General features: G+C 32.1%; 1 protein-coding gene across 5 annotated transcripts in view; it reads left to right on the top strand.

The window, feature by feature from the left end:
* The window catches only part of LOC124359860, a 46535-nt gene extending 18824 nt beyond the window's left edge, over positions 1-27711 (top strand). For all 5 annotated transcript variants that reach the window (XM_046812958.1, XM_046812959.1, XM_046812957.1 and 2 more), the window contains exons 5-14: positions 331-485; positions 4370-4533; positions 10415-10527; positions 14139-14366; positions 14645-14852; positions 17055-17170; positions 17994-18109; positions 19631-19790; positions 21155-21280; positions 24290-27711. In XM_046812958.1, the coding sequence (XP_046668914.1) occupies positions 331-485; positions 4370-4533; positions 10415-10527; positions 14139-14366; positions 14645-14852; positions 17055-17170; positions 17994-18109; positions 19631-19790; positions 21155-21280; positions 24290-24331 (1428 nt within the window). In that variant the 3' untranslated portion in view covers positions 24332-27711. The remainder of the gene's footprint in view (positions 1-330; positions 486-4369; positions 4534-10414; positions 10528-14138; positions 14367-14644; positions 14853-17054; positions 17171-17993; positions 18110-19630; positions 19791-21154; positions 21281-24289) is intronic.
* The last annotated feature ends 259 nt before the right edge of the window (positions 27712-27970 follow it).

Raw genomic sequence — 27970 nt, forward strand, 5'->3', positions numbered from 1 at the left:
CCTTAAAAAGTAAAAAAAGTTGTATTCAAATAAATGCATTTTAAAGATGTATATATCAGTAAGCAAATGGCTGTGATAAAATATTGTTCCAAAATCCATCTTAATAGTATTTTAAATTAGTCAAATTTACTTGGTATCACTCCTATCATTGTGACTGCTGATTTTAAGTGCAAGATAAGTTGTTTTAGAAAAGTCAGTCTAACAAATAACACCACTATGTGAATCATAAACCTAATTGTGTAGCATATCCTAAAATTTAGTGTTTTTAACATCTGGTAATGTGTTCTCCAACAAATGTTATGTACAAAGTAAAAGCAAAATATTTTTTAGAATATGTTAATAAGTGATGACCACGAATTTTTAAAATGGCTGGAAGATTCAAAGTTTAATCTAACAAATGAACGTATCAGGCAGAAAACTACGGAATGGTTGCAACAGAATGAAAACAATACCAAGTGTCAATGGCTTCGGATGTATGCACACAGGTAACTGATCTAGTGTAATGTTTCTTTTTTTAATGTTTTTCTATATTTGTTTACAGTAAACTACTAGATATACAAAAATCATTTATAGTAATATAGACGACGGGAAAAATCTTCTTTTAGTAAAACTTGGAATTCTTTAGAATAGCAACATGTGACAATTAATTATTGATAATGTATTTGCAAAGTTTTTTTAAATCACACAAATAAAAATTAAAAATGTTAACATATTTATAAAAAGTTACTTATTTTGGTATGCTTGAATGATTTATGAAAGAAACAAAATTTAATTGTTAACGTTATTGTTTTAGTAACTTAAATCTAAAGTATATATAATGCGGAAATAAAACACTGTCAGAATTCCTTGGAGAAAATTACACAAATATAATAATATTATGATAAATAGGTTATTCAATAAAACAATAGGGCCACCCTTATGTTTATTTCGTAGTTAAAGATAACAATTTCAAACTATTAAAATTACACCTTTTGAAAAACTTATTTGTCTAACATTCACATATTAAATTTATATGTTTCAGAGTTTTTAATCTAAAAGAGTATCTTTGTTTTTCATATCTTACATCTTAATAAAACTAAGCATTTAATTGAGTTGTAACAATCTTTTACAATAATGGTCAATAATGTCAGATATTAGCAAGTAATAACAGTAAATGTTGTTGGTTTGACCAATAGAAAGAAAAATTGGAGATCTGTGTAGGTAATGAGACCTACTTTGTGGCGTATAAAAAATGGTAGGGTGTGGCACCCCAACTAACAATTTCCAGATGGCTACCTTACACATGTCACACATTGTTGAATAGGGAATAAAAAAGAAATATTTTCTCGCAAACCAGAAGTTGATATCTATCATCCTTCCAAGATGGTTGGTGCTAAAAGGCGTAAATCTGGGTTTTCAGATACTTACAAACGGATTTGCACAAAACTTGGTTTGTGTGGAGTTTTTTTTAGGTCAAGAAACATGTACCTGGTATCAGTTTTATAAATTAACCACTCATTTCTAAGATGGCGGCATCAGACAAGGGGAAAAAATGATATCCTTCGTTCCCCTGTACTTTTTTGGTGAATTTGAATGAAAATTTGTATCTGGGGATTTTTCAAGTCAAGAAGCTTGAATTTGAAATTGTTTTCAAGAATACAAACATGTTTCCAAGTTGCTAAAAAGTAAGTTTCATTAATCTACAAGGTACCCACATTTTTATTTTTATTGGTCAAACTGTCTAGAAATTACAGGGATGGTCACTGACTTTTGGATGACCATGTATAACAACCAAATGGTTAAGAATTTTGTTTGTAGTAAATATATTGTGCGTGTTTGTGTATATATGTATATATATATATATATATATATACAGGGTGGAAAAAAAGTATGGAAACGCTTTCACTAATTTTGTATGGCTTAACTTATACAAATTAAATTTTGTACATCACCACTTGTATTAAGAACCTAGTTTTTTGAGACCAGTGGGGACATTTTATCTTTTCAGGGGGACGGCCCGTGAGGAGTCGGACGAAAATCTTAAATGTAAGCATAGGGCCGAGTTTGGTATTAAATTAAAGGTCTAGTAAAGAGAAACTCATTACCGCAAACCGCACTTAAAAAGGTTGACCCTATCCAGAGTACGGGCTGTTTGAATTTCATAAGTAACGTTTGATTAATTATTATTTCTCTGCAATTTCACAGTCTCAAGTAAACTGTTCTGACTGAAAATGACACTTTATGGAACACAATTATCCAAAAGAATTAAATTAAAAATTATCTATGTATTAAAAAAAAAATAACCATACCTTTTAAATGAGGTGCTCAAACTGCTCTCCGAACACTTGTTGGCAATGAGCTAGTCTATTATAAAAACCTACTGCAGTCACATTTTGAAGCATCTCGGGTGTAATTCTTTTGCTTCTTCTAATAAACGATTTGTCAGCTCCTCAATGTTGGCTGGTTTAGTTTTATACACATTATCTTTTAAGAAGCCCCACAAAAAGAAATCTAGTGGATTAAGATCCGGTGACCTAGCCGGCCACTCAACGGTACCCCTGCGACCAATCCAACGGTTAGGAAACACTTCATCTAACAGATTGCGCACCCGCAAATAGTAATGGGGCGGTGCTCCATCTTGCTGAAACCATACTGCATTAAAATTTGCCCCAAGAAGAGCACGCACTGCTGGCAAAATGTTATTTGTCAACATATTGAAATAAAAATTTCGCCTGTTAGATTTCCAGCTATCACAAACGGTCCTACAATGTTATTGTTTATTATTCCAGGGCCACATATTCACTTTCTGAGGCCTTTGTGTGTGGCCTTCTATCGTCCAGTGTGGATTATGGTCGGCCCAGTAACGGCAATTATGCCTATTAACTTGTCCATTAACAAAGAATGTAGCTTCATCTGAAAACAATATCGAACTTAAAAAATTTGAATTTCGTCACACTTTCTCATCATTATTTCGCAAAATTCAGTCCTTCGATCAAAATCAATCATACTCTGCAAGTTCTTGGGTTAGGGTTACTTTAAAAGGGTGATACTTGTTTTTGTGTAAAACATTCAACACTGAGGTATGGCTCATATCAAGATCTTCTGCAGCCACTCTGGCCGAGGTGCTGGGATTTTCAACAAATGTTTGGAGTACATCCAAAGATTTTTGTTTATTTGTTGCCGATTTAGGCCTTCTTTCGCGATCTTTGACTGTTCTAGTTTCTTCAAATCTTTTTACTGTCTTAAACACTGTTGACTTACTAATTGGGGGTCTATCAAGAAAAGTGTCATTAAACAAATGCGCTGTTTCTTCATAGGGACGAACTAGATATCCATACCCCACGCATCATAAGCAGCGTGATTCTCTCAAACTCACACTAAGTGACATTGCTTTTAAAACTAGTAGAATAAAATGTAAACACTTAAGTAAAAAAAATTTATAACTATCGCAGTACCTTCTAGTGAAGACTTTTAACTTATCTTACGTGGACGAAATTATAACGTAGACTAAAAACCAAGCTGATATTAAAAATACAAAACTGTGGAGTTTTTTGCTGTGACAGTACTGTTTGTATTGCCTAAACCAGTTTATGTTTGCCTGATATAAAAGGGCTGGAGGGACTGGACCTTGACCTCATGTTGATAAGGAGTTACGGTGGTATTATTGAATACTCTCAGTTTCTTGAAGACAAGACAGGAAAACCCCTATTTACTGTTATCCAACAAATGTAGAGGTAAAAATAATAATTTTTTGTTGGAAATTGTTTTTCAAATTTTACATAAGCGACATAAAACATACTACTGAAAGTAAATTAGTTACTTCACAAGACAAAATTACTAAATTTCTTTGTCATGAAATTCATTACGGCCCGTACTCTGGATAGGGTCAACCTTTTTAAGTGCGGTTTGCGGTAATGAGTTTCTCTTTACTAGACCTTTAATTTGATACCAAACTCGGCCTATGCTTACATTTAAGATTTTTTGTCCGACTCCTCACGGGCCGTCCCCCTGAAAAGATCAAATGTCCCCCACTGGTCTCAAAAAACTAGGTTCTTAATACAAGTGGTGATGTACAAAATTTAATTTGTATAAGTGAAGCCATACAAAATTAGTGAGAGCGTTTCCATACTTTTTTTTTCCACCCTGTATATATATAATTGAAATTTTAACAGTATTCTCGTGATTATTCTTATACTTTTATTCCTCTACAAGATCACTGGCAAAGTTCTGTCAGTAAACAGTCTGCAATACACATATTTCAGGTCAAAAATTAATTTGAGTAATATTAGTTACATTTATGATAAATTATTTTCTAGGAGAATATATTAGATTATAATGAGAATGAAGAGGGTACGTTTCAGATTTATAATATTGCCTTTGGGTTGTTCAGATTGAATGGTACAGAAGATACTTCTATTAAGAAACGCTACATTGCGTACCCTGATGTTTTTAAACGGATAGCTGTGTTCCATGCCCAGACTCACTCTGTCATGGCTGCTGCTCGAGTGTTCTGTGTGGCCAGGCGGCGGATATTGGAGTGGACACAGGTATCAGGCATGTATCAATTCTCTCTCTCAAGTTAAAATTGCAGATGTGCAGTGTTGAAACAGTAGAGATAATGGTTCAGACATTGTTCATTTCTTTCCATATCATAAATCCATTGCTTATAGTATTTTTCTCCCCATATTTCATTGACTTATCCAATAAATTTAATTATTTTATTTGATCATCACCGAATATATCCGTATCCGACCCCCAAATGATTAAACTTTAACATAGTGAGGTAGAACTAGTAAGAATAATATATTTAAAAATCTTTTCACAATTTGTAACATAAAATGCTTTTGCTTGTTTATATACAAAAAATTGTTTATCTGTGCTAGGAACTAATATTATAATCATAATATATTGTTCAATGGACTCATTAGATGCGGAACACAAACACCTGAACTTAAACTAAACCGGTTCTTGGACTATTTTTCATAATGGATGCAGAAAAATAATCTAATGTAAGATTATCTTTGAGTTTGTGTTATCAGTAATTTCCTACAGGCACTAATTTTTTCTGATGTAGTTAAGTTAATAGGATTTTGGACATTTGCAATTGTTGTATGTAAGAAAATGTAACAAAATAGGATAACAATGGCAAATGTTCGAAACTCTACTATACTTTAAAACCGTACATTATCAATAACAAAATTAAATATAATAATTTTTGAACATATATGTGTTGCAATCTGTGAAGGTACACAGCCTTTTGTACACACATCAGCAGAGTGGTCCATGCTTGTGATTGGTCGAAGCCGAATCTCGAACCCATCGAATCTTCAACAAACATTCGGATTCAAGATTGATCATCGGGATTTGACATTAACATCTGTGGAGATCCACTGTATGATTAATTATTGGCTCATCGACAGCACACAAATTACTGATCGCTAAATATATTTTTGCTGTACTTTAAGTTTTTAAAAAGTAATTACATAAACTAATTGTTAATCTACATTTGTAAATAGTATTTACTATATTTACGTTCGTGCAGTGCTGCGTTTATTTGCGGACGGCATTATGCAAATTACCTTTTGCAAAAACGTGTTGTATCGTACTTTATATTTGAAAAACCTGTAAATACATAGCCTAATTAACAAATTATCATATCGTTAATAATATTTTGTTTGCAATTAGTATCTCTTGTATTTATTTTTGTGCATTGCCGTGAGTCTGCTGCATCTATTTGCGGACAACCGCTGATCACCGGTAGTATGCAGATTACTGATTTTGTTGTATAAGAAAAATCGTAGATAGGTAACCTAATTATTTACTTTTGTAAATTATATTTTGCAGCTATTTTATGTTTATGTTTGGGCATTGTCACATGTCAGCTGTGTATATGTGCAGATTTCAGCGACTAATTTTGATTCACAATACAATTTTTACAGGTATACAAATATTTTTTGTACGAAATAAATTATGTTTGTGATTTAATGTTTTTGTTATCATAACTAGGTGTGGTTTGAAATGTTTTAACCCTTCCAACGCGGCTAACGCCTATAGACGCGGAACTGCCGATGCTTTAAACGCGGATAACGTCTACAAACGCTAAAGCTTTACTTTTGAAATGGCGAAGAATTAGTTGTTAAAACTTCCGTAAGAGAGCAGGTCGATGTTCCTTTCGACTGTCGGGACTAGACAAAACGCTTTGTCACTGTTGGTGGACTTTGTAACGTTATCTACTCGGGTTGAAAGCAATCGCCGCCATTTTTTGTATGGCCTGTGACGCGGCATACGCCTACAGACGCGTTCGTTTCATTCAGCTGTTTAACTACGTGTGTGTTGGTTATATTGTTAAACAAAGTGTTTTGAATCAGTCCGTTGTTATTCTTATAGTGTTTTAGTTTGTTTTTACTAACATTTAGTATAATTTTTTGTTATAATGGCTAATCCAGATGATCCAAGCTTTGACGAATGAGCGCATTTTTGGTATATCAGGGTCCCCACCCGACCGTGAAAATGAAAACCGTGAAACCATGGGGGGAATAAGCCGTGAATTTCGTTCACCGTGAAAAAAACCTTAAATAAGCGTGAATTTTGTTTACATACCGTGAAAATCTCTACAACTTTTGAATAAATAAAATCAACACGGGTCGTCGTCAGACGATCATATGGGAAAGTTGACCTTCGCTATTGCAAAGTAAAAAGTAGCACGCAATGTAGGGGATAGGACCACGAAGTTTGACAGGTGCTGCTATCTGAGCGATTTGTACTGATAATATGGTTTATAAACAAATGATGAAAAGGAAGGGCCGGTGGGAGATGACGCTTCCGGCTCAAATCACGTGAGGCCTGTCTTTGTCTGTCGCCAGGTTCCAGGGCCTTGGCTACGCTACGCGGCTGTTAAACAAGGCATTCTCTGATTTGAACGCGAGATTAATAACACAATTTAATTACTTGATAGATTGTCGTTTATTGTAAAACACTTTTCGTATTGGAGTTTTATTGTATCAGATATAGTCTATTATTGTTTTCATAAAATAAAAAAAGTATACAAATCCTTAATCTAATGTAAGGAATTTAAATAACATTTTAACTTAATTTCATTCTATTAAATCCCTTATTTTATTTAAATATTAATGAGAAAAATGCTATTCAGTACGATATCTATATCGTTGTGTGTAATGACTGTTAACACAATGTAATAATTATAAAAAAAATTTAATTTATGGTGGACAATAAATTGAATTAATTTAGGGTCTTGCGTAAATAAATAGTATAATAATGTGACGGAGCAGAACCCTACACGACACATATCAATTAACGCAGCGAGACCATAACTTTATAGGCCTATATAACTGTTTTAATTTACCAGTAAGGTCGTTTGAGAAAACAATTTTATTTTTTCATCTCTTTAGATATTAAACGGTAGTGATATGCGTTTTCCTTATCATAATATTTTTTATGATTCCTAAGCTGCATGGATATTACGAGTGTACACGGTTTTTAAATCTTTATGGTGAATGTGTAGTTTAAATTGTATAATGTATTAGTAAAAATATTACAAATGAAACGTCATGTTATAAAAACGTTAGAAAAAAAAACCATTGCATTTTTTCTAACCAGGAAACAACAAACGTCAAGTAACTTTGTAGTGTTAAGCTTTATTACTACAAAACTACAAATCGAGGAAGTCGTCCAAGTATTAATTTTGTCGGGTTCCATAACGACTACGTTAACGCTATTAAATCATTTCATGCAGATGAAAAATATAATCGTACAAGGTTCATTTATTGTAAATGTGGTGCAGCGATGTTATGTTAAAAAATAACCTTTGTTGTCTACTGTCAATGAGAGTGGAAGGGAGGGGTATATCGTGTACTCCACTCCCCCATCCTCGGACAACAGCTGGTTTCATGTCTCAACATGAAAGATTTGTTTCCCCAGCTCGGCACTCCAATCTTATTTTCTTATTGTGAGAATTGATATAAAGATTTAAAGCTTTTCATTCAACTCATTCTGACACTTTCTCACGGAAATTCTTCTGTTGAAAGAGGCTTCTCTGTCAACAAAACAGTGTATAGTTGAAAAACTTGAAGGAGGAGAGTTTAGTCGCGTTGAGAAAAGTTTGTGACGGCGTATCAGCAGCAGGAGGATTGGAGGCAATGGAAATCACTAATGAATTAGTTCATGCTGCCAAAAATTCCCACGCCCACTACTCGGAGCACTTGGCAAAACAACGAGAAGAAATGAAAGACCAAAATTAATTCTGAGAATGAGAGGAAGTAAGCTGCAATAGAAAAAAAAAGAATTGGAAGCACAAAAATTCCAGGTTTTGTCCGACGCCAGGAAAAGGGCACTGAGTTAGACGATAAGATACCAGGAACTTAGCAAAAAGTGCAAATCGTAATTCACTTTTATTCTAGACATTTTTATCAATTTCTTTATTTATGTGTACAAATATAATTTTTTTTGTATAAACTGGGTACCAAATAACTTTTCTTATAACAAGTTGTATATAATTTTTATACATTTAACGTTTATATGTTATTTTAATTTCAATAAAATTGCCTTTTCTTATGTTACTAATTAAAATGTGAACCTGTGATTATTGTGAAAATTTTCCTGTGGAAGAAATTGATCGAAATAATAATAATAATGTGTTTTTTAAACAAGAAAATAATTTAAATAATCACACAAGTGTACTTCATGGACTCAAACGAGTTAGCCTTAGCCAACGTACGAATCCTGTCACGCTGCATCTTGTCTAACCTGTGTCAACAAAGTTCTCTTCAGATTTCAACAAACTTGTAAGTTAAAGAAAATTATGAGCTGAGCTATGTGCATGCTAATTATATTGAAATTTGTCTTTGTCATTGCTTTGATGACTGTTATGATGATGTTTTGTAAAATAATATGCCTTGTTATAATTATTATGTAGCAAATCGCACATAAAATCGGCAGCGCTCGCCGCTCATTGCTTGCGTCGTAACCGAAGCCTATTGTTATTTCGTTCTTTTAGACGGTTTCCGTCAATTCCTGCACGACAATGACATCGTTAGTCAAATGGGAAGAAGTTTTATATTGTATTTTACCGCTCTGCCGCGTCTGTAGTGTTTACGTCTCAACTTTCGCCCCTCTCCAACACGATTTTGTTTGTACCGGTAACGTTGTTTATGAAAACTTTCCGACCTTGAATTTTAATTTTTTTAACCGTGAAAACCGTGAATTAGCCGTGAATTTGAGTATTTAGATTGAGTGGGAACCCTGTATATTATATGTAATATTTTTTTCAATTATTTGTTTTGTATTTTTTATCAGTTTCACCATACAAGTCCAGTTTATTTATTCTAAATAAATAAGGTTTATAAGTACAATATTTGTTTCATTTCCCTTGTAGGCTATCGTATAAATAAGTTTGTGTTGAATTTCATATTATTACATTTCAAAATCTTATACTGAACTTATTTATTTTTATGTACTAATTATACAGAAACTTCAGTTACAATTTACTCATTATAAATAACCTGTATAAATGTAATGCAATCTGTCAAATAGTGTTCCTATGTACACTATCCTGCAATGCAGTTTATTAAAAATTTCAAATGTTTTCGTGCGTATAAAATTCTCAAACATATGTAATATTACATGTTTATTATTTTTTCTTATTAAGGTAATACCAAGGAATATGAAACAAAAATTAGCATTGGGAAATTTAAAAAAAATAATTTTTGTATGTCTTAGCGTTTGACAGTAATTTAGATTAGCGCTTTAAGGGTTAAACATGTTAAGTTTAAAATACGTTTAATAGTAATACAAATGTATGCCCATATATTTTGCAGATTAAAACCAAATATTCTGAAATCCCATATTAAAGTGTATCAATTTAAAGTAGAAAGTAGGAAATATGACTTTGTTCTTAAAATACAGCTATATCTCTGAACCTCTGCAAATCCCTGTATAGTAGAGTGGTATTCTTGCAATACTTTTCTATACTTTTTACTAAGGACAGTCTACAAAGGTTAAAAAATGACAAATTGGATTGGTGGTGATTTTGTTTATATCACACTTAGCTGTTAAAATTACAGCTATTAGGTTTGAAACTTGAGATTCGGGAACCTTTTTCAGATTCGAAATCAGATTAGAAAACTCTGGATTTGCCTATCACTAGCCTAAGCATTTTTAATGTGCTAGAAATACCAGCAACTTAAGAATACTAAGGATTGTTGAAGTATACCAGAACTTTTTTAGGTTATTGCAAAAATTGAGTGCATTGTGAAAAACAGAACCGCATTAAAGAGTCCTGCTTTTAAGATTTAATAACTAGATAGTAGCATTATATAGGCCAAGGTAATGAATATAATAAGATGGACTCTATACCTTGACCTAGTAGAGTAAGTGTTTATAAGGATTTTCATGCTATATATGCTTTTGTTATTTTCAGGAAAAACAAGAGAGAAAGAATCAACCGTTTCAAATAATGTAACAAATGAATTTGTAGATAAACAGATATTTGAATGGTATAACTCTCAAGAAATTGTTCCATCTAGTAAACAGGTAGGCTGAGTTACAAAGTTTTTCTTAAATTACATTTAAATTAAAACTTGTTTATGACACATTGTTTATGAATCCTTCTCGTGATATGGGCAGTTCTTAGTGTTACAAATACATTGAATGGATCATTTAAATCATTGGCGTAGATAATATTTCCGGCAGTGTGTGGACCAAAACTAGCAAATAATATAACGTAGAGTTTTCTATTAGTGTTATAATAATAGTAGTTTAACTAATTCATTTATTCACATTGTTTTTATACTGTTGTGTCCAAAGATACCAGGCTACACTGTTTACTTGTACATTTAATTCAATGATTACATGAGTAATGGTCATGAGTCTAAGCCAATAAGTTAAACACAGTAGTATGCTTACTCAGAAGTGACAGCTTTCATTTGTAAATTAGCATAGGGTTATAAGATAGAGTGCAGTTGACAGTTTCGTTGAGAATGTTTATTTAAATAAGGGGAAAGAGAAATAAAGCTTACATAAAAATACAATTAAAAAATCATCGCTTAATACTGTCCTTAGATCCGTAAGTCATGTATCTTATCTATTTTGTTCATAGACAATAGACAATTTTCTTTATTTCACATATTCATAGAGAACAGTACAATGCGTCAATACATGAGATAGTTAAAGAATGTTAATAGTTGAGAGTTACAGGATTTAAAAATTCTTGAATAGAGTAGAAAGGTCGCTCCTGGAGCCAGACTGTGAGATGTTTCTTGAGGTGGCGTTCTGGTTTTTCTCTGAGGTGGACTGGTAGTTGATTGTAGAGCAAGGCTCCCTTATAGGAAGGCTTGCTTGTAAAGAGTGTTAGATGGTGAGGCGGCAGAGCAAAATCTGAAGCATGGCGTGTATTTTGGTTGTGTATGTCTCTTTGTCGGGTTTGATTGGTGAGAACAGCATGCATGATTGCCTCTTGCATGTAGAGCGCTGGGGCCGTCAGGATCTTGAGTTCCTTGAAGGCATCACGACAGCTTTCGAGGTAGTTTAGGCCTGCTAGACATCTTATTGCCCTTTTTTGAAGTTTTAGGATTCTTTGCAGGTTGGTAGCAGATGTTCCGCCCCAGGTCACAATTCCGTACCTGAGATGAGATTCAAATAGTGCATAATAGGCTATCTTTGCAGTTTCCAGATTGCTTGTGTGTTTTACCCTTCTTATTACATAAGTGCTTGAAGAGAGTTTTTTACAAAGTAATTCTATGTGTGCTTTCCATGTGAGCTTTGAATCCATTGTAATGCCCAGGTATTTGACTGTATCCTGAGCTGCAGTTCCAGGGATTGGTAGAGGTAATTCTTTGTTTTTTTGTGGTGAAAATTAGCTGTATTGTTTTTTTCTCATTAAGGGCAAGGTCATTTCTTAGGCAATATTGTTTTGTGTAACTAAAAGCAGTGTCAGTAGTTCTTTTCAGGGTTTGAATGGATTTATTTGCTATGGTGAGGACTGTGTCATCTGCATACATTGTTGTTTCACAGTATTCCTTTAGGTAGTCTGGAAGATCGTTTGTTAGGAGGAGAAACAGTACCGGCCCCAGTACTGACCCTTGTGGTACTCCTCTGGCAATGCTTGTCATGTCAGAATAGATTTTTTTTCGCTTGTTTTGTTCTTCATGCTCAATTTCAACTATTTGCTTTCTGTCACTTAGGTAACTATGGAACCATTCTCCCGTCTTCCCATTTATCCCTAGGGACTTCATTTTGTTAAGGAGATGGTCATGGTTAAGGCAGTCGAATGCCTTACTGAAGTCAAGAAACAGGCTAGTGACTGCATGTCCGTTGTCGAGTTGGTCAATGATGTACTCCGTTAACTGTATTAGAGCAGTAGTTGTTGACCGTCCCTTTAGGAATCCATGTTGCTGGTTGGTCATTAGATTGTTTTGTTCTAGGTAGGATAATAGCCTATCTAAGACAATTTTCTCGTAGATTTTTGAAAAGGTTGATATCAGGGAGATCGGTCTGTAGTTCATTAAGTCATTCGTTGATCCACTTTTATGTTTCGGGTAGACCTTGGCTATTTTTAGCATAGTGGGGAATATTCCTTGTTGAAGCGATTTATTTATTAGAGCAGTCAAGGGTTTAGTGAGTTCATGTTTGCAGGTTTTGATGAGTTTAGCCGAGATCTCGTCTATACCCGAGGATGTTTTGGGTTTTAGGGAGTTTATGGCTTTTATAACGTCAGTCTCTGTTGTTGGTCGTAGATTTAGGTTGCTATTTGTCATGTTGGGTGGATTGTAGATATTAAGTAGTCCATTGTTTAGGTTGTTTGGTTTTAGTGTCCTTTCTGCGACTGTGGCAAAGAAGGAGTTGAAGGTGTTTGCTACTTTTTTGGCTTCATGTTACTTCATGTTACATGAATATTACAAGATATCGTTTACCCTTACCCTATACACCTTTTTCTGTAAATTTGGTTTTGCAGTTGGCATTTTCTTAAGCGTGTTTTATCACTAAAGAAATAAAAAAATGTTTTCTCAAAATCTACAGGATCTACAGGTTCTAAGCACATATATCATTACTGTCCATTGATGGCTTGTGTGTGTATATTGGTCATGAGTTTTCACACTCCCACTTAAAGGTGCAACATTCACACCTTACTATTCCTATCATATGTGAATCTTCTATTTTGTTATTTTGCTGAGTGTTATTTCAAACCAAGTTGTATACTTGATTTGGAGAAAAAATTATTAATATTAGTGTGAAAATTGTTTGAAAGTGAAGTGGATTTATTTATACCTGTTGAATTTTACTCTTAATGAACACTTTGTGAGAATTCTTTTATAATATACGAACTCTGTCTTTGATTTAGCATAGCTAAAACTATACAAAAAGTCAACATATAGGTACATAAAAAAAACACATGACATTAAAAGAAAATTCTTCACAGACTGTTCTCAGTATTCAAAGAATGAAATAGAGAGATTTTGATAAAATATTTATGTAATGATTAAACATCCTTAAAAAAAATTCAGACAGCAAAAATTCCTAAATGCACTGGCACCCATTGGACTGTGCTATCACCCAAAATGTACAAACAAAACTGAAATTTACCAAAACCATTTAGACATCTTAGGTCACACCAGAATGTTCTTTATTTATGAAAACATCTTTCAGTGAATACTAAATCTTGTTGCAAGCATCCAAGTAATCTGACTTATTTTCAAGAAATACAGCAGTTAGAGTTTAACACATATTATCTTAATGTACAGAGTGTGCATATTTCAGCTTCTGATTCATTAATATGGGATTAAAAAAAGATCTGTCAGGTTCACCCAACAGCCATCAAGTGTAATCTAGAAAAAGAAGTGTTCTGTTTTTCTCATCAGGTGTACAATTAAGTGCACTCTAATGTTTTAAACATGATCCCAAGTCACGGTGGACCAACCAAATACTCTATTCTTAATGTAGCTATGATAGGAAGAAATAGATCTGAACTTTACATTTGCATTAAACCAACCCTTACATAGTTACATTAAAGCAGAAGAGCTGTACCGAGTAGTAGGACATGAATGGATCCAGTGCGGGTTCTAGTAGTACGTACAGGAGAGAAACCAGGCACAAGCTGCCTTCCCTATGCAGTCAGTCGTACAGTGATCCTTATCTCTGATTTACAGGTGCGTTGTAAAGCAGTAGAGCTGTACCGAGCGGCAGGACATGAAAGGATCCAGTGTGGGTCCCAGTGGTACTACCGGTGGCGAGCTAGGCACAAGTTACCTTCCCTTCGCAGTCAGTTATACAGTGACACTCGACTTGTCACGTGGGTCTTGTCACAGTTGGATCATAACCAGACGGTCACTCATGGTGCACTTGCAGCGCAAGCTGCTGCCTTGGGTCATTCCAGTGTTAGTTTAACTTCACATTACATTGGAATATATAATGGTTTTATGAATTTGATTTATTTTACTGTTTATTCCATTAGAATTCATTATGTAAAAAAATAGTTAAATGATTAAAATTACAGGGTATAAGTGGTTTTCCATCTAAATGGAAATTAAATAACAATTAACAACAGTTATAATTCTGGAAATCCATTTCCTGAAGTGCTTTTGTAATACTAGTTAACTTTTATTAAATTCTGTAATTTAAAGTGGATTAAAAATAATAATAAAATACCATTTAGGTATCAAGGGGATGGACGTTCAGGTTCTGTAAGAAGCACCACAGACTGCTGGTAGCTCTACCGGAGCCTACAACTCCACTCCCTTCAGCAATGGAAGTGCAGGTTTTGGAATATAGAGAAAACATACAAAATATAGTCAAGAATTTCAACTATAGAGATTTGAACATCATTGCGATGGATGAGATACCACTACATTTTCTTCCAAAAGGTATCAGACAAGTTAGTTTTGTTGTCATTAGTATAATTAGTCATTTTTTATATTTGTATTTTGTAATTTTTATACACTTTATTAGCTCTAGAAGTGGTATTAATTGTATTTTCGACAATTTTTTGTTGTTGTGAGGTGGCAGCCATCAGTTTTCTGACATTCGTATACTATTCACCTTTAACTCATGATTATATATTTATAACTACATTTAATACAACCCGTTGCATTGATGAATTGATGAAATTCTGTAACTTTAACAAATCCCATATGCGTAGTTAATTTTTGTAAATATTTCAAATTTGCATCAATGAAAAGTTCCATTTATGGAGCAACTCTGTCAATTATGTGTTTTTATGCAGGAGTTATATGCAACAGATTTTTGAAATTATGTCTTTATTTGAAAAACTGCAAACAAACAAAAGTTTTATCAGTTGGAAAACCGATGAATATTATTTTATTTGTACATCTGATATAAACAGTTTTTAGTAATGTTATTATACTACACAGAAGCATAAGATCTGTACTCTCGTTTGACTATATGTTTAATAATTATTGTCAGTCAGTAGTCATGACAGCTGTTTCAAGAGCAACCATTTCCTAGGTTATTGCATTACCCAACATGAGACATTGTTTGATGCACCTGTTAATGCTGTAATAAAACAGTAATATATCACTTTCTTCTATTAAAACATGTTCAATATCTACCGAAAATATAATATACACTATTAATTATGGTATTATTTATACCAATAATTGATTGTGAAATAACCTAATAGTTTGTGAGTTTTCAAGTGTTGGGGTTTATATTTTCAATCACCAATTCATTCATCAAAACTCATCAATTAATTTAGTTCTAGGATGACCAGTAGAGTACTAATCTATATATTTCAACAGATTTAAGAAAAATTAAATCAGTTATGACTCTCTTCATACTTGTAAGGGGTTAATAAAATCGGTACTTTTTCAGGTTTTATTCTGTACTAGTTTTTTGGTTGCAATAAATATAACGAATATAATTTCTTATTTTAGCCAAAAATTTGGTACAAATTGTATATCTTGAAATTATAATATAGTTATTAAAAAAAATTATATCATCTGTTGAATTTACTACTTTTCAGCACTTTTTGGAGCTTTCAAACAATTAACTTATTTATTGTCTTCTTAATTATCTACATAAAAATAAGTTAGTAAGCAATATAAATAATTAAAGGTTTTCTAGAGATGTTTAACATAAAAGTTACACTTTTGGTAATTTTGTAGTGTTTCAATTAATATCAAGATAGTAAACAAAACTAATATGAGCATTTCAAAAACAAAGTGTTTCTATAAAAACAAATGTATTTTTAAACTTTTATATATCTTGGAATTAAAAACTTACTATTTTTGTGGCCATCTGATTTTACATTTGAAAAACAGGTTTTCTTGTTTAAACAGTAACTATCTGTAAATATAACTATAGTTTATTCTGAACAGTTTGATGTGGCAGATACAAAATCTGTGGAATATATACAGATTGTACAAATATATAACACTCTAGGGTTTTAGCATATCATGTGCAATTTTTAAACAATTTAGTGAACCTCTGCACAAAGGAAAAATCAGCCTGCCACCCAGGGAAATTCTGACGCTACTTCTAGGGTTTATACTTCACTGTGACAATGAATTCATAGTGTCCCTGACCTATTTTCTTTTAGCCTGATGTTGCCTATTCACAAAGACTATAAATCTGTACTTGATAAGTGTAACAAACTGAAGACAACCCTTCGAGTGTCCATCATCAATATTTTTGACGATTCTGAGAAAGAAATGACCTTTTCTAACTTCATAGTTACACTGTCTGAAAGCACAGCTCTTTGCAAAAGTGGTATATTTAAGTTATTATTATTATTATATTTATTATACATTTTACAAAGAGAGCCTGCAAAACCTCACAAATCAGGTGTGTATTTCACAAAATATGATGGACGCTCATGATAGAGACATAGGGGCATCACTGCAATAAAATGCTCCTCGAGGCATTTTATTGTCTAACAATTGGTTATTGTCAAGTACTAACTTTGGAATAAAGTTTATACAGTTACTCCAAACACCTTGCCCGTGTTCATTAAGTAATGACAGAAATTTTGTGTGTAGATTTGTTTATTACCATGTAGTTAGGATTTTATGTATACTTTATTTTGTAGCATATTTACCTGTTTGCAGATCAGGGCAAGAAACCACTGTTGGTACGTAGGCCAGGGTTTGAGTCGTGTCAAGCTTCTCTGGTTGTCTCCTGTACATCAGATGGCACACTGCTACCCTCGGTGTTTGTGTTTAAAGTGAGTTTAGTCTATGAAAAATTCTTTATTTATTGAATATGCCACAAATGTCCATAGGATTATGTATCATTTTTTTTTAACAAACATGGGAGTGAAAATAATAATGTTTTAAAAAGACTTTTAATATTAAAGTGTTATATTGTTTTCTGTTAAATATATTTCATAGAAAAAATATGTTTCCACAGGAAATACAGATGTGATACCTTAAAACCCCAGTAAGTAACTTGTATTACCGAGCGATAAAAATTTCTAATACTTGAAACTTTCATTCCAGACTTAAAGATTTAGAACTTCACACATTTTGTATCCCTGAAAAGTGTTTGTTTTTTTATTTTTTGCTGAAAAGTTCCTACTTATACTTTGCTATTTTTTATAAACAGTTTGGTTTATAAAAACAATTTTGGATACACGGTTTATATTACTGTATTTTATGCAGAATATCTTGGCAAAAATATGGGTTTCCATAAAATAAATTAAGTAACCAAATAAAAACTCAATGACAATAAAAGCTCTGTGACACAAGTGGATAGTTTTCAAATTGCACAACTTTTAATTAAAACTTTTTTTTCTCTGCAGTTCATTCCTGAGAAAAGACTTCAGTGTTGCAGGTCTTTCAGTGCATCCTATATACTTATTTTATTAGGTTCATTGAACAGAGGTGACAATATATTTTGCAGCAATATATCATTTTAGTTTGTGAAAAACTTAGTTGTTGGTGATTTTGGAAATCTGATAAGTATTTATTTTTATTGGAATTGGATAATAATTTAATTCGATATCTGCTAATTACATCAGTTAGAGGAACATTATAATGCATGTACAGGGAGGAGTTCCAACCTGCAAGGACGATCCTCGTGTGATCTCAGCAGCGAGTGAAACTGGAATGATTTCTGAGGACATTATGTTGTTGTGGCTGACCAAAGTCTGCTTGAAACAATTGTAAGAGTTTATTATTTTCTCTACCTTTTTATAGAATAACTCTAAGCTATTGTTGCATTTAATTATTTCCCATTTATTTGGGACGAATTTGATTCTTAACTCTTCCCATGCCGTAGACTATATTAGCCAAATATAGCTATATCACCTACCTACTTATCATTTTTTAGTCCTCAATCAGACAAAGAAGGCACGAAACAAAATCTTTACAAACACAAATTGGGCTACAATCTTTCATTAGATGTTGTTTTAGGACATGGTAATCAATATCTAGGCATACGTTTTCAATTCCTGAGGTTGTGGTGATATAAGAAGCAATCCAGCAATATGGAGCCGCAACTTCCATTCAAAGTTAGGGACGAGCTGTACTGGTGCAGAACATCCTTAAAGAAGGGGCAGTGTTTGGGGCACGTAAGGGGATATTGACAGTTAACAACATGGTCAACTATAAAGAAATATTGAACTTTTTCTTTTTTGGACCAGCTGTTGTAATAACGTTAACATGTGTTTTGTTGTGAATGGTAAATCAATAAATGTTAGATTAACAGTTAGCCAATAGTAATGTTAAATGAATAAATCAATAAATTGGCTTATCATTTAACGATCCTTGTGGGAACTGGACAATATATTCACAAACATAATTTCTAACAGATTACAATCAAATCTTTTATAAAACTGATATTCTTATATCTACCGTATTTAAATCTTGTAAGCACAGAAAATATACAACACAGAAGTCTCACTGGAATACTATTCATAGTGCTATCTGACAGCCAGACTCAGTAACACTACCATTGGTGGTATATAGCACACCAATAGTGAAATCTGTTGATTTTTCTTAGTTAGTGACCTCAGTGAGACATCTAGATATGGATTTCCTTTGCTGTAAAGTTTCAATTTGATTTTTCTACATTTTTTAAAATATTAAAAGCATATGAACATTCCAGTCACTAAAGAGCAGTCATATTATTAGTGTACAAATTAACCTTCAAAACTAATAATGAATCTTCAGTTTCATATTTTTATTGAATTATATTACATATTATTATTGTACATAAAATCTATCTTTTTCCCAACTGTACTGTAATGGATATTGTAATTATTTTATTATTGTTGGAATTGTATTGCCTTCATAACAAAATTGCTTTTTTGATTAGGAAGGAAGTAACAATTCCTAAAATTGGTAACCGACAAATTTTTCCCAGTTGTTGCAGTACATTGTTTAGTTTGAAATTAGATATTAAAATCTGTCTTATACCAAAACAGCCTATTTACCATTGGAAATATGAGATTCTAACCTTATATTTTCATTCATAAAACATATATGACTGGTATTTAATAGCTTTCAGCCGTAAGTTGAAATATACAAAACTTTTTAATTACCCATTATGCTGCACCTTAGGTAACAAAGGCAACAGAATTAATTTTGTTCTTCCAAACACCTTTACTAAGTAGATAAAATAGAAATAACTGAAGTTCAAGTAATCTTATACCAACATATTGAAAACGCAAATTTATGTTCAGGCAAGGAGATGGAGGTGTGTTAATTACTGATTGCTTCAAAGTCCACACCACCCAACAAATCCAACAAGCTCTTAAGGAGAGCAAGATTCAGCAAGCCGTTATACCAGAGGGCTGCGCTTTCAAACTATTGCCTGTCATTAGAATCTGTTTATTGTTCAAGGTAATGTATATAATGTAATATTGTTAATCCATTGGCTACCAATGATGTATATTACCTGTCATCAGTTGTTGGTCTATTAGAACAAGAAACTGAGAAATTGGAATTAGTCCTAAAAGGACTTTTGCACTGCTTCCGGAGTGGCAAAATTCTGGATGGGTAATGTTGGGGGGCAGGGACTGCCTCTTGTTGAGATCCATGAGCCGATGGATTTGGACATTAATCTCAGTCATGTGTCCTCAGAAGAAGGGGAGGCCATCTCAGTAGCAGCATCCCAGTCAAAGCAGGCATGGAGGCACGCCTTTATGACAAGGCTAGCAACAGTCTTTAACAACTAGTGAGTCCCCCAACTCCAACATTCATCCTTTGATGGCCATATTTTAAGTAAAAGTAGTAGTGAAAGTAGCGAAGAAGAAATTCAAGAAATGATGTAACTTGGGAGTGGATAAGGCAAGCAAATGATCCAAATAATTTTATTTTTAGTGGTAGATCTGCTATAAATTAAGTTAAAATGTGTGAGTAAACTTAAAATATAAGGTAATAAAATATAATTTTAACATGTTATATGATAGTTCAATTGGTCCTAAACACCCACACAACAATTTTCATTGAAAAGTTAAAAATTAATTTGGTACTGAGAGTAAAAATAATTGAATTTTAATTGGTAGTCAATGGGTTAACCTAATGTAATACAGCATATAAATAAATACTTAATAAAACCGTTTTTAAGAAAAGATTCTGATTAGTGACCTGTTATACTTTTTACATTATTTTTAACTTTTTTTAAATTACAAATTTATTTTTTGAAAAATATATTTAGTGTCAGGTGTGATTTTTCTCTTTTATTACCTTTGCTTATAGGACTAGTATTTATGTTTAACATTGATTGATATGACTAAACATTAGTTTTCACTAGGAACAAAAGTTGTTGGTTTTGTGCACATTTGTGTTTTACGAATGAGGCATAGCCAAGGTTATGAATATAATTGTATATGCGCCTAAAGACACTTAGCTCTGTATGATGAACATGGGATTTTCTCATCTAGAAAACAAAATAAATATATTTAATTTTTGTTATTTAATAATTTAACACAATAATACTGTCAAGTTTATGTATAAAAAGCAATTTTTTTGCATTTTCTTCTGCATTAACAAAGTTTGAGGTTGCCACACTAAAAAAACTTGAATTGTGAACTAGCAGAGTTTGTAGTTCTCTGTTATAAGGTAGCAAAAAACAATCACTTTATGGAAACTTAAGTTTCAAAAGAGATGTTATTTGTGCAGTATGACAAAAATTGTATTTACGAACTGAACAATGTTAGTTTTATATTGTATTCCTAAATCTAATGTTCAGTTGTGATAACCAGAGTATGCTGGAGGAGATGTGTCAGGTGTCCTTAGCAAACCAGATGACAGGTCTCAAGACACCCTCCCCTGATCAACTCTATCATTGGTCTGTCCGAGTACATAAAAACTTGGCCAAGCACCAAAAAGTAAGTAGCAACTGAAAATAAAATTATGAATAACTCTAAAAGTGTTTTTGCCACTAGTTTCTAATTTAAAATTATTACAGTTTTGATCAATGCCATTTTTTATCATATTTGATCAGATGGCAAATATCATGCACACTCATTTGTGATAAACCTTTGCCAACACACACCATTATTTTATAAAATGTTAACCTTAAATCTGGCGTCATATGAGAATTTAAAAATGGCTCTTTTAGCCCTTTGCAAGACTTTTTTAGTTGCCAGAAGTAGAACACTAACTTAATTAATTTATTGTTATACATTTTTTTTAGGAAATGTGGATTAACAGTACTATCAATACATACAATAATATTTGTAGATTGAAAAAAAAAGTTTTTATGAGAGGAGTGGAAAAATGTTTGTTAACTTATATGAAATTCGAACTCCAGGACCCCTTTAGGGGTATAAGGTACTAAAATTACTTATGTACAAGTATGAATTGAAATGAGAGTAGAATTGAATTTTGAATAGGTCTTCATTATTGATAAGTTTTTCTTGATTTGTCTTAATGTTAAATGTTTCCCAAGCATTTAAGTGTATTGTGTTAGTAACTTCTTTCAATAATCATACGTACATTTTTATTAGAGATGGTGTGTCCAGATTCATATCTTGATGTTCCTTTTTGTTTGGCCAATGTGCAATTTAATTTATCACAGTCATTGCATTTAATTTCATAAATTCCTAATTTTTTTTGTCCTTGTGATTTCCTAATATTTGTGACAATTTGTTTGTTTTGTGACAGATTTGTTTGTATGCTCTTTAAAAGTTTTCTGTTAATGATTTGAAATATTTCTGTATGTTGTATAAGGAATTCTTGTTTTTTTTTTTATCTTGAAGGGGTAGTAATGTTGTTCTGGATTTTCTTGCTTTCCTTTTGATTGATTTGTGAAATATGTTGTCAATAAACTGTGTGGTGTGTTAAAAATAGCAATTTATCTTTTATGTCGTTTAATTCTTTGTTGTAGTTGTGGATAGAGAGTGGTGTATTTAAAAGTATGTAAATCATTGAATTAAAACTAGCTCTTTTTTGTTGAGGTGGGTGGCTAGATTCGTTGACATTAAAATCTATTTATATTCTTTGGTTCAAAATTCAGTTCTACTCTCATCTCAATTTATGAGAAAATTAAAATGTAATTTTGTTTAAATATTTTGTACTGGCTAATCATATTTCCAAATCTTTTACCATGTTATTATAATATCTATTATTTAGAAAAATGTAAATATTTGTTCATTTGTGAAGTGCCTGATGATAGAATCATTGATTCCAACAGGCTTGTGCAGTAATAAAACGAATATTGGAAAATTTTGTATTCATTTACCAGTGATCAAATGACTATTTGTATTCTATACATAATGTGCAAAGGGCGAATTTAGAGCCATAAGGCCCTGTCTTACAATTAACCCTAATACATCAATACTGGTTAAGTCAAATAAAACAACTTCATTTAAAATAAAACAAAATTATATAATAAAGGTCTCTTTAAGAATTTAATACGAATTCAAAGTACACATACATTCATACACACATTCATTAGCACCCCATCCGTCCTCCAAGACCTACCCCAACTCACCCATCGCTGACATCGTTTCTAGCAATTGAGCTTTCAGTAAGGCTGCAAACCGGTTTCGACTCCCTACTGACAATATGGTTAGGAAGGGAATTTCATGCTCTACAAGCAGTAACGACAAATGATTTATTGTAAGTTGAGGTTTGGTGGCGAGTAATAAGCATCAATGAGGCCATTCTTGTCTCTCATGCGCTTGTTTCAGAGATGAATTTGAATTTGTCAGCCAGATATATAGGCTCTCCAGAGTTAATTTCACCAATTTCAGAATTTTTAATAGTCGTGTATTGACCAATTTTAGAATAGAATTTTGAATATAAATATGCACTATATGATTGTCACGTCTTAGATCAAATACAAAATTAAATTTGGCATCACTGCAATTTGTTAATCAGCTCCACAGTCATATCATTGATTACAGAGTTACAATATGAAAAATCAGTGTTTTTACTAGTGAAAGTTTCACAAGTTCTGGCAAGAAGTGCTGCATCCTCTTGAGTGAGTGTACTGAAACACTTTCTTACAGATGCCCACAACAGCATCACACCATCCAAGAGTTGAGTTCATAGTTAGACCTAAATTTTTCACTTTGTTGCAGTACGGGAGAGAAAGGTTATTTACAGTAATTTCGGGAACATTATTTTTGTCTATAAAGTATCATTGTTTCTGTTTTTTTTTTTTTTTTTCATTATTCAGTCCGTGTTTCGTTGTCCATTCCACAAATTTTTGAATGTCAAAGTTTATGTTGCGTATTGCGTGTGTATATCATGGACCCCACAGTGAGCGTAAATTTGTAAATCGTCAGCGTACATGTGATATCTAGTGAATGCAAGTACTGTACAAAAGTCAATTACGTAAAGTAAAAATAAAAGAGCTCCCAGTATTGAACCTTGCAGCACACTACAAGTGAGCATTCTGTAGTCAGATGCTTTGTCAGCCACACTTACACACTGCCGCCGATTCGAGAGATAAGATATAATCCAGGTAACACTAACCTCAGAAAATCCTAAAGCATGCAGCTTTCTTCACAACTAACCGAATATAACGCAATCAAATGCCTTGGATTCTTCACGCTTTTATTCCTAAAGTAATAATCCCAGTAGTCACTGTTATCAGAAATGTTTTAGAGTTATTTATTGCAACTGAAATGTTACACTTTATGGCTTAATATTACACAAAGTTTTAATGTTTTTGACATGTTATTTATTACAAGAGCAAAGCTCAAGCCTTGTTTAATTTAACATTACCAATACACGTTTTTGATTTAGTTATATAATCATATATACCACAATTATTTTATACATTTTTACAATGAAATAATTTTAAGAAGTAGGATATAACTTTTTAATTTATATTGTATACTTTTGAGTTGTTACATTCAAGTTGTTTTTTTTTTTTTTTTTTTCAGGAAAACATACACGCTGCATTTAAGGAGATGCTGTTTCCATAGAGTAGTTAACCATATACTTGACAAAACCATATGTGATCTAAATTATATATAAATCGTCTCCAAATGTCACCTGTTTGGATGCAAGTGAAATGTTAAGAGAAAGATTCCAGAACATGCCTTATAATCATGACACACAAATAATTCATTCCTAAGAGTATTTTAGTTTAGTAGTTTTCTCAGGTAGTTTTTACATAGTTACAATTTTTTTTTTAATTTTAGATCACTGATAGTTGTTTTTAGATTGTCTTTTATCTTTGACAATAATATATTTTGAATGTATTTTAATTTGATGGAATATTGCCTAACCATTTATTTTGGTTATTTCCAATATCAGAACTACTTATTTATAGTTATATTAAATATATAAAAATATTGAGCATGAATGCTTGTAGAAAGAATTGTCTGTTTTTTAGATCTTGTAAAATATTTTAATACCAAACTCAAGTTTTCATTTTGAAAGATTATTTTTATTTGATAAAAAGTATATTAATAAAGATACAAAAAGTAATAAAAAAGTCAGGATTATTTATGTTTTGCACCAGTTAAGTGCTGAGGAATAGCATTGTTGATATATCTGATTTTACTGACCATCCTGAATTTGGTAGGTAAATAAAAAAATGTGTTTTTGTCAGGTTTTGTGTGAAATTAAGCAAAACTGCATATGTTTTAAGAGATTTTGTAAATAAATGTCCCAAGTCAATCACGATGTCACGAGTGGTATAAGATTCAATAAAAGATGGAAATCATATAAAGACAAGCCTCATTCTGAAAGCTCTTCAGCCGATGACAAATATGTTACTATCTGAGGAAATACTTTAATGTGATAAAATCACATTAAATTTATATTTATGAAGATTTATATTTATGAAGTGAAAAAGATGTGCAACATTGGCCTTAAGCCAAGAATGTTTTATTGAAAAACTATGTTAAAAAATCTTGCTTACAAAGGATAAGTACAGATGTTTAAAGTGGCATCAAAGTTTGTTACAATACTGTTGACTAAAAACTTCTTGAAACGGTAAATATCAATGGAAACTTTTTGAAAAGTGTCATTAATGAGGATGAGATGTGGGTTTATGGGTAAAATGTGGAAACTAAGGTCTAATCATTACAATGGAGAGAATAATTTTTTCTATATTGAAACCATTAGACGTTAGCATGAGATCCGTTAGGAAGGGACTTGAGCTCTGGCAAAGTTAGGAATGGGTGCTGTATCATGGAAAGCACTTATGCATTTTACGTGTTCAGTCACAATTACTGGACAGCATTTGCAGGGAGAGAGTTCAAAGGGTCTTTCTAACAGTAGAAATGGTGATGGAAAATTCTTAAAAGGAACAAAGTCCAATAACTTTTTTTGTAATTAAATTGGTTTTAAGTTAGTTCTGGAATTTTTCGATCACTCTTGACATTTAGATTTATTATTAAGTACTAGTACAATCACTAAGCAATGTGAGGTTTTTACTTTTAGGTTTGTTTTTAACTTCTGTTTTATTCAAAAATAAATAACTGTAGTGAACATAATGTAGAGTATTGTTACTTTGTTACTAACCCACTTGTATTTTATAACTTTTCTGGTTTTTTGTTCTTGTAACAAATTTTATTCAGATTTATGTGTTGACTATGAGAAATATTACAACAGTTACAGAATTCATTTACAATTGTGTAAAACTCTGGTTTGTTTCAATTTATTCACATTCTGCGAAGAAGGCTGACTAAGGTACTTTGATCATTTAAATTTATACATGCAACTATAGTAAAATGTATTAATTGGTACAATAATTGTTGTAGACTTTTAGAAATCCTTTATATCAGATGTGTATTGTATCATTCTCAAGAGATATTTTATAAGTCATGTCCTACCAGATAATTGGGTTTAATTTGGTAAGATCTGCTGTATAGATCACACGTAACACACAAATAATGGTTATGTCAGCGTCGACTACGAGAAAAAATCATCAATTTCAATCAGTCAGTTTTTATAGGATTAGCGGATTTGATTTAATTTAACCGTCTTTAATTGTTGGTTTTCAAGCTAAATAAAAATGTGATCTGAAGAGGAAAAATATTGTTTAATATTTTGTAACCTTTTTTATACTCTCCCATTTTGATCTCCACCAAACTATTTCAGTTAATGAATTTCTTTAGGGAAAGTTACTCAGTTTCACAAAAGACTAGGTTGTGAGCTTGAATACGAGTAGAATGATAATTGGATCTTGGCTGCTAGGCTGAAACAGTCGATGGCAAGGGCCAATAAACCGACCCAAAAAAGACTCAAACTTAGATATAAGTAGAGAGTCCAAACAAAGGTACAAAATTGCTGACAGTAAGCCGTTTTCAATCTTCATATGACTCTGAGAATGTTATTTTTTCAAAGCCAATCTAATTAATTAAATTTTACAACACTGATGCATGTTAATCTTATTCCCACTCACTATAACCTAAGTTTATTAGGTTCATAACTCGAAAGATTTATATACCAGGTTTTAAATAATACAGCTTTTACAACATGCATACTTCTTAAATCAAGAAAAATTGTCAAGTTTTAGAGGAAACCTCTACTTAAATCCAAATTTATCTTTGATTTTTTATAGTGCAAATATTGAGTTTTTACAATTCTACCAGGATATTAACTGTTGTATCCCCAGTAGTAGCAAAAATCAGCTGTTCATTGCATTGTACTTTTAAATTTAATAATTTTACAAACACTACATTGTTTATTCTTGATATTGTTGAAGTTTAGCCAGTTTATTGTTATAATACAAGCCATATCATTACAAGCCTGGCCGTTTTAGTTTATTATTTATTAATGAAGTAAAGAAATCTCAATTAATAATTTTAATACTATTGTTATTGCAAAAAGTCATCTATACTCATGTGAAGTTTAAACAATATATCCTAGTTGTATTAAACAACAGTTTATTTGCTACAACCTAGGCTTGCAATAATTATGTCTTATACTATACTTACGTTTATGATTTCTTGCATGGAATGCTGCACAAAATAAAATGAATAATAATCATAGTACTTATTTAATGATGTAGTTTCATGAATAGTGTTCAAAGCTCGTAAAATGGTTTCCTTCCAGTGTTTGTGTAACAACTCGCACTAGAAAAAACCCCATTTTCCCCCACTGATTGTGAAATATACATTATAATATAAAATTTAATTTTAATGTAACAATCAAGAAGTTTTCATCAAATTTAACGTAATAATTTTTTGACTGTCCATTATTTGTTTAGGTAGTATTTTTTGAAATGTTGTACTGTATGTTAGATATTCAATACTGTATTAGCAACATGTTATATTCAATATTGTACGTATGTAGAATGAGGCATAGATTTAATAAAGTGGATCATGGACTCATAAAGGATGTAATCATTTACAGTGTTTCCTTTTGTTCAACCTTATTATTCTGGATAGTTCAACAACAACAAATCACAAAACTTGACAACTCATTATATCAAGTTAGTGAGATTCTACTGTAGCAGTGTCAGGCTGGGTGTAGTCAATAGTGTCCACTAAAAAGAGTATACATTGCATACATTTTGTACTCCATGGCTAAAACTGTATTTATGGCATTGGCAATAAACATGTTAACATTTCCCCCCACATTAATCCAATGTAACAATGGAAAATAAG

This window comes from Homalodisca vitripennis, chromosome 4, assembly GCF_021130785.1.
Source record: "Homalodisca vitripennis isolate AUS2020 chromosome 4, UT_GWSS_2.1, whole genome shotgun sequence".
NCBI classification, from domain to species: Eukaryota; Metazoa; Arthropoda; class Insecta; order Hemiptera; family Cicadellidae; genus Homalodisca; species Homalodisca vitripennis.